This window comes from Oncorhynchus kisutch, linkage group LG1 (assembly GCF_002021735.2).
Source record: "Oncorhynchus kisutch isolate 150728-3 linkage group LG1, Okis_V2, whole genome shotgun sequence".
Taxonomy (NCBI): domain Eukaryota; kingdom Metazoa; phylum Chordata; class Actinopteri; order Salmoniformes; family Salmonidae; genus Oncorhynchus; species Oncorhynchus kisutch.
The window spans coordinates 70,847,262-70,855,195 of NC_034174.2; the positions used below are offsets into that span (position 1 = coordinate 70,847,262).

At 40.0% G+C, this 7,934-nt stretch overlaps 1 protein-coding gene across 3 annotated transcripts in view; it reads right to left on the bottom strand.

Moving 5' to 3' along the window:
* Positions 1 to 1,097: 1,097 nt before the first annotated feature.
* Positions 1,098 to 7,934, bottom strand: part of LOC109896623 (cytosolic purine 5'-nucleotidase-like) — a 31,524-nt gene continuing 24,687 nt past the window's right edge. For all 3 annotated transcript variants that reach the window (XM_031831628.1, XM_031831631.1, XM_031831629.1), the window contains exons 15-18: positions 6,729 to 6,780; positions 6,313 to 6,373; positions 5,624 to 5,800; positions 1,098 to 5,003 (exon numbers count right to left, since the gene is read on the bottom strand). In XM_031831628.1, the coding sequence (XP_031687488.1) occupies positions 4,767 to 5,003; positions 5,624 to 5,800; positions 6,313 to 6,373; positions 6,729 to 6,780 (527 nt within the window). In that variant the 3' untranslated portion in view covers positions 1,098 to 4,766. The remainder of the gene's footprint in view (positions 5,004 to 5,623; positions 5,801 to 6,312; positions 6,374 to 6,728; positions 6,781 to 7,934) is intronic.

Genomic DNA, 7,934 nt, shown 5'->3' on the forward strand with positions numbered 1-7,934 from the left:
GATCTATTGCAAAGATGATTTACCCTTCTGTTAAAATGACATTTTCAGTCGCTGGTTTGTTTTATCTTCCTGAAAAGTATTTAAGGCTGGAAAAACGTAACCGTTTCCAAAAAAATACTCATAAAAATGCCTTTAAAAAAAAAAGTCATCCCAAGTATGTTTCAAATGTTTCCATGTTTTAATTTACCTGCTATTCTTGATTTGTGTTAAAAACCATTGCTGCAGAGCATTGCTGCATTATAAGCAAAAGTTGCTGAGTCAAAAAAATGCAGCTGATGCTGCTGCAAATATTACCCCTTGACCTTGCATGTTAGTGTACACAGATCTGCCAAACGCATCGACGGGGTTGTGGACATTTAACCCTTGGATCAAAGCGTTAGGAGATTTACATGTATTCATGACTTTTTTTCCCACTATACTGTATACATTTCCCGTTGTGTAGCCTAAGTACATCTGTTAACTGTAACCACACAGATGTTGGCGTTGTAGTAAGTCTCAATGTACTCACAGTATGTAATAGAAATGCCATCAGTTTTTAAATGTTATTACATAGTGAAACATGAATGGGGATTTGGTGCTCAGAGAAAATCCTCATTTTAGCTGGATTTGGGATTATTGGATATATTTTATTGTGTAGTTAAATATAATTGTAAAAAAAAAATCTGGGACGTTTATATCTTCCAACTTTGACAGGACTTCTTTTCTTGAATCATGTTTTGAGTTGCCTTTTGGACACCCAAATGTCAACCCTTTTAAACTGTGAGGGGGAGGTAAAATGACAAATGTAATTCCCCACTATCTGCTTGATGTTTTGTCACCAGTGGGATGGGAGGGGAGAATTCTAGGCAAGTGCCCTGAAGTTCATTGGATATAAAAAGCTATGCAAGCAATATATTTTCATTCCCAATTAATTGTAGTACATTTACTTTAACACATTACTAGATATATTAAGTCATTTCTGTATGCAAGAATGTTTAGGTATGATCATAAGAATTATACTTGCATACAATCAAATACTTGTTTGACTTCAAAAAATTTTAAACTATAGTTTTGCAAGAAGAACAAGAAGCAACAGGAGACAGTACACACACACCCAGTAACTTATTATGGAAAATTAGCTTTTATTGTACATATAAATGTCATTTCCCCAATGGACACATTATATAATAACTCTGGAAACAAAACGCTCTGAGGAACATCCAAGTAAATGCACGAAACAAAAAAGTGAATGCGTGATAGTTGTCACGCTCGGTCTGCAATTGTTGAAATTTTGTATAAATGGACAAATTGTATAAATGGATGGTGGCATTAACCTGTTCGCCATGTTTAGCTCGCTCAGACATACTGAAGCCATTATAGTAAAAAAACATGTCTGAAACCAGAAAAATGCCACAAAAAAAAAAATGAAGATTTTTAAGGAATATTTCTTCCACATGGAAATGGAAATACATATATTATATACAATGTTGTAAACTAAGAATCTGAAAACACTGGTTAGAAAAAACAAATAAACAGCAAAACCAAGGTGTTGTTGAAAAAGGTACCATTTCTGATGCAAGGTAAATACATGCTCTTCAACATCGCCTATTGTTCAGCATACCGGTCTGCAAGGCTATTATTATTATTATTATTATTATTATTAAGTGTACAATTGTTACTACACAGATGACCTTGTAGAACTTGTGTGGCCAGACGGACATGTTTTCTATTCGTTCCACATATCAGTTGTAGCCCTAACCTAGTCGTAGCCATACAGTTATCAAACTTTGACGTAAGCCATTTGCTTGCATTGGCCAGCCTTTTAGTAAGTTAGTTTACACGTATAATGCACTGTACTGCGTCATTGCATAGAAAATAAATGTATTGTAAAGTGTTTTGACAGAAAAGGACTTCAAATTTTCCTCCCAACGATCAAGCTTTATTATGAATTCTTCAGTAACGAGACCAAAACAACGACTAACCAACCAGGTGTGGAACACAGCTGCCTCAGGTGTTTCTGTATTTACAGTTAAATCAATACTTAAGATATACTTTTTTCAGAGAGTAATAAAATATTGAACCACTATATAGTTGCTCTGTAACAATTTTAGTAAGAGTAGAATCTGTTTTAAAGATCCCCAGTTGAACCCACATTCCCCTTTTTACAAATTGCCTCGGCAAACAACACCAGGTTACAAACAGAGACCTGCTATTGGTCTTCCCTTCATCAGCTCAAATCAACAGGTCAATCGAAACCTCTAGCTACACAACTACATGCCTTAGGAAAAAAAGTGATGCGCATGTTTTACATAGCATATACATACGATAACCTCTTCCAGGGCAGTTTTCCTGCCCTCCGCACTGCATACCATCTGGGTCACGTTCATTAGGACACACAACTGAAAATGTTAAGCATTTCCGTTGCTAAAAACAGGAAAGTTTAATATTAAGCAAATCGGTAATATTTTCCAATAAATTTTTTTTTAAGTATCTCAACGTTTCAGTGGAATTGTGGGCCAAATCAACAATTGCGATTTCCACCTTTTTAAAAGGTTTGCTCATGTTCGGAGACAGCAAATGCAACCCTGGTGGGAAATATCAGGTGCTTCTTTGCATCATTCAGTGGTTTTTTTACCCCTAAGTGATCCAACAAACTCCAGAATACTGTAGCTATAGTCATTTATACATCTTCCTGCTAGGGTGAGTCTACAACCTATTCCCATCAGTCAGGAGGGCGCCCCTTAACCTTTTCCCAGGCCCAACCTAACCTCTCTGGGGGCGGTCAGACACAAACGCCCCTTCGCCAAGGCGTTGGTTCCTTGTCTGGTACCTGTGCATTCTCAAGGCCTACACAGTGCCACACATCACAGCACCCCAGGCTGACATGGATTTCCTTTTTCAATATCAAGGCCTACTGTACATCAGACCTGGGTTCAAATACTATTCAAAATCATTTCATATACTTTATTGGGGCTTGACTGAGCTTGCCTGGAGCAATGGAACCAGAAAAATGTTCACAAATGTTAAACTCTGCCCACCTGGTACTCCAAGCAGGCTAAAGTATTTGAAACATTTAAAATAGTACTTGAACCCAGGTCTGTTCCTATATCATACTGTACTCTCTATGTTAACTGCAAAGAATTACTAGGAAACACCCGACCATATTATCACACATGGAATATGAGGGTTTGGTTAGGTAGGGGTGAATGACAGTTCTAACTAAAGCGCTTCTATGCAATGAAAAATACAACTGTTACAATGTAATAATCAAGAGAACACCTAACGAACAACTCCAAGCTGAGTAAAAAAGGTAAAACTACTACTGCATGTTAGTTGCACATAGTGTAACAATGTTGCAGGTTTCGATATCTCATATCATCCTACAGGAGAAACATTTTTTTTTTTATGGTATTTTGCATGATGAATGTCTTGCTTTTTACAGTATCATGTATGAGAACAGTAATACTGGGTCACAGCCTCTCAATAGCATTAGGCCTATGTGACCGTCCACAGTTGCCATCTGTACAGAGGCAGCATAAATCGATACCCTGTACGCACGGTTGCCTAGAAACAACATTTCACGCATCTCAAAATGTCAGTTGAAATTAACCACACAGAATCACAGATTACATGATGTGCACCATACTTTAAATAGACAGCACATTTCATGGCATATCGAGCTAATATTGACAATCAGTTACCCACAACCAGACTTGTGCTTTGTGTAACCCAAAACATACACCACGCTGTTCTTTAGTACAATTACGGATGCCTTGGTTACAGTCGCTCAGGACGACACAAACTCGACTTTTGATTGGCCAAGGCCTGGACATACACACACCAGCTGTGTTATGCAGGGTCACGACGGGAGGAATTATACTGCAAAAAAAAAAAAAAGACCAAAATAACAACCAGCGAGAAATACCTTTTTTGGACCATGTTTTTGGATTGCCGTGCTGCTCGATACGCGTCAACACCAGTACAGCAAAAGACTAGAACACTTTCATTTCAAAAGGAGAACAGCAAAACAGTATATAGAGTTTATATACAGTACTGTACATACTGTTTGGCAAAGGCTATTCCATCTTAGTGCTTCACATTCAAACTACAGTATGGTGCCTGCATTATGTAAACACACACAGGGAATTATTCTCTATGACCAGACACTAAGGTCAGTACAGAGAAAAGTAGTGTTCGTAATATTTGCTTCTTGTGTGTATTCATGTATATTTGTCTGCTACAACATCCTATGCCGTAAAATCATTTTTAGCTCCAACTTAAAAAATTAAAACATTTTTAAAAAATTAAAATTTGCCAACTTCAAGTCAACCTTTTCCCATTTCATCATAAAAATCCATAGAAAAAACAACAGCATTGAAAACGTAAAACTTGAAAAGGGGTGGGCACGGGGGCAACGTTTTTGGAGAACCGAGCAGCAACTGTTACTGTAGTAACATACAGTTGACTGATCTGATTCATAAAACCTTAATATCCTGATACATCTCTAGTATAAAACATAGCTTCATTTCTCTATATAAATCTCCTATAGATACACTATACTGGCCATATCCCCTCCCCCCTCATTCCAATGTATCCTACATTGACTCTTACTGTGGACTATAGAGTACATTATAGTTTATATCTTCCTAGAAGTATTTATACTCTAAAACCCCCTCAGGGAAACATCAGGAAGGAATCAAGATGGTTTTTCACTCCTCTCTCTCTCTCTTCCTCCACCTAGGAAGGAATCAAGCCTGGTTCGGGTCACGCCATCACACCTCCTCCATCTACTCTTCCTCCTCCTCATCGTCGTCTTCATCGTGGCAGTGGGTGATCTCCTGGGGGGTCTGGGGGAACATGTTGGGGGGTTTGATCTCACTGATGGACCGGGTCAGCTGGCTGCGGTTCTTGTTGCTACAGCACTCCAGGTCCTTGCTCTCAGTGCAGTGGCGGTTGCGCGTGGCCAGGGGGGACTCGGTGTCCGTGTCGATGTGTGCGTGCTCCACCGTTGACTCATGGGGCATCTGGGAGGGGAGAGACAGAGAGAGAGAGACAGAGAGAGAGCGCGTGAGAGAAGGTGAGGCGAGACGCTACTACCAAAGTCAACTCGGAGCACTTCCAGTTGGTTAGCAGCTAGTACAGAGAGCTTCCGCTCACCAATATGTAATATAATCATGTTATTACCATGCGTTGAACTTGTTACACAGAATATTGATCAATGTGTGTATGTGATGTGCATGTGTCAGATACTACGTCTGGTAAAGACAGTTGTATTGAATTGAAATGAGAAGATAACTCATACGTACCAACTCATACGTACCAACTCATACGTACCAACTCTAATGCAAATGTCACTTTGCCTGTCAGTGTTTCAGCTAGATGGGTGCCAGACTGGGTTCAGTCTAAGTTAATAAGAGTCAAGTACTGTATATTGTTTATTAAACTAGCTGGAAATGTTGATTCATGTGCATCTATATTTTCAACCATCAATTTCTAACAATTACAGTTTTCCAATTAGCAAAAGAAAGGGGCTGTATCTTACACGATGTCTCTCTAACATTTTATTCCGGAAATGCTGCATTTCTTCCCTTTTTTGTTGTTGTAAACTGTTAACAGGAATCAACAGAAGGAATTCAATAGTCACCAGTACGTGAGCAGCTCTGAACAGGTAGCTGAAGGGGTAGTACAGGAGGTTGATGAAGGAGGCAGCGTACAGGTCAGCATAGCGCATCACCTGAGAGGCAAACAGAGTCTGTCTGGAGCCAGACCTGAACAGACTACCCATCATGCCGTAGCACATGTCCATGTCATGGGTCACTTTCTGGGGAGGGGAGAAGAACACTGGGTTTAGATACTCAGCCCGAAAAGACGCTCGGGAAATATTTCAAGCTCCGACGGAAGAACGTGATGTGATGACCATTGTCAAATATGTTTTCATGTATGGTATTGTGCTCGTGTTACGTGTACATGCCGACTACTTCCCGCTAACTACTTCCTGCTGACCTCTTGCCAGGTCCCCTTCTAAAAAAGAAGAGGTTTCTAACATCCAAGGGTATTTTCCTGGTTAAATATAAAATGCCTTGAGGAGGACAATGGAAATTCAGCGTCTTGTGTTCCGGTATATCCAAGCCTTCGATGGGACGGGAGGAGGATCATAGCGTATTTTCAGGAGTTTACTTAGGGGTTGTAAGACCATGTAAGTCCACAAGTAGGGAGTGATTTGGTTTAAATACTAAACTGTTTAAATACTAAACTGTAACTATTCAGGGACACATGTGGACATATTGAATAATGTTTCTGTAGTTGCTATGGAAACATGTGTAGAATCTGTACCTTGACCCTTCTCTGGAGAGCACTGATGTCAGGTCTCTCATTACTACTGCTGTCCAGATGCCTAGAGAAATAAAGATAGTGGGTTAGAGAGGGCAAAGAGGTAGAGATAATGGGTTAGAAAGGGCAAAGAGGTAGAGATAATGGGTTAGAGAGGGCAAAGAGGTAGAGATAATGGGTTAGAGAGGGCAAAGAGGTAGAGAAGAAGGGGATTGGAAGAGAGAGAGTGAAGACAGTGCTAGTCACTATTATAAAGAGCAAGAAGGAAGGGGACAGGCCTACATAGACTCTGTTTCTAAATGGGCTGAAGTCTAACTGAAGCCAGTTATCATCAGACCGATGGGGCAAACCCTGCAGACTTTGGCCCAAGACACACACACACACACACACACACACAGAGCCGACGGTGCAGTACTCACTTGTAGAGCTCTGCCAAGAAAATGTCCAGGCCCTGCAATTCCTCGAATAACGCTGTAAGACAGAAGAGGAAAAGGAGACCAGGGTAAGTCTCAGTCACAACATCCCTTTCTCTCCTCCTCCCTTAAATTCAGCGGTGGAGAAAGTACAGATACCACAACAAAAAACACCGTAAGTAGTGCTTTAAAGTATTTTTACTTAAAGTACTTTACACCACCGCCCTTAATCACAGGTGTTGGCTCACTTGTTCCATCTGTTGCTTTTTCACTCTCCCCCTCTATCCTCCCTTCTCATTCCCCCTCTCCCTGGCACGCTGTCACTCACAGGCCGTTGAGAGGTGTACGAGGGCATTTTACAGCTACAATGACACGTCACAGTTATATTTGTGTGTGTGTGCCTGTGCATGAATGTGTGTGTGTGTGTGCGCACAAGTGTGTCACTGCTATAATATAACACCCCTTGACTAATTAATACCCCTTGACTTTTTCCACATTTTGTTGTGTTACAGGCTGAATTTAAAATGGATTAAATTGAGATTTTGTGTCACTGGCATACACCTAATTTCCTATAAATGTCAAAGTGGAATTATGTTACGACATTTTTTACAAATTAATTAAAAATGAAAAGAGTCGATAAGGCCCCTCAGTCGACAGTGAATTTCAAACACAGATTCAACCACAAAGACCAGGGAGGTTTTCCAATGCCTCGCAAAGAAGGGCACCTATTGGTAGAGGGGTAAAAATGAAAAAGCAGACATTGAATATCCCTTTGAGCTTGGTGAAACTATTAAATTACACGTTGGATGGTGTATCAATACACCCAGTCACTACAATGATACAGGTGTCCTTCCTAACTCAGTTGTCAGAGAGGAAGGAAACCGCTCAGGGATTTCACCACGACTTTAAAACAGTTCCAGAATTTAATGGCTGTGATAGGAGCCTGTACAGAACAAAAAAAAGATTCAAAAATATGCATCCTGTTTGCAATAAGACACGAACCTAAAACGGCAAGAAATAATACTGCAAGAAATGTGGCAAAGAAATTAACTTTGTCCTTAATAGAAAGTGTTATGTTTGGGGCAAATCCAACACAACACATTACTGAGTACCACTTCATATTTTCAAGCATGGTGGTGGCTGCATCCTGTTATGGGTATGCTTGTCATCGGCAAGGACTAGGAAGTTTTTTTTAGCATAAGAATAAATTGA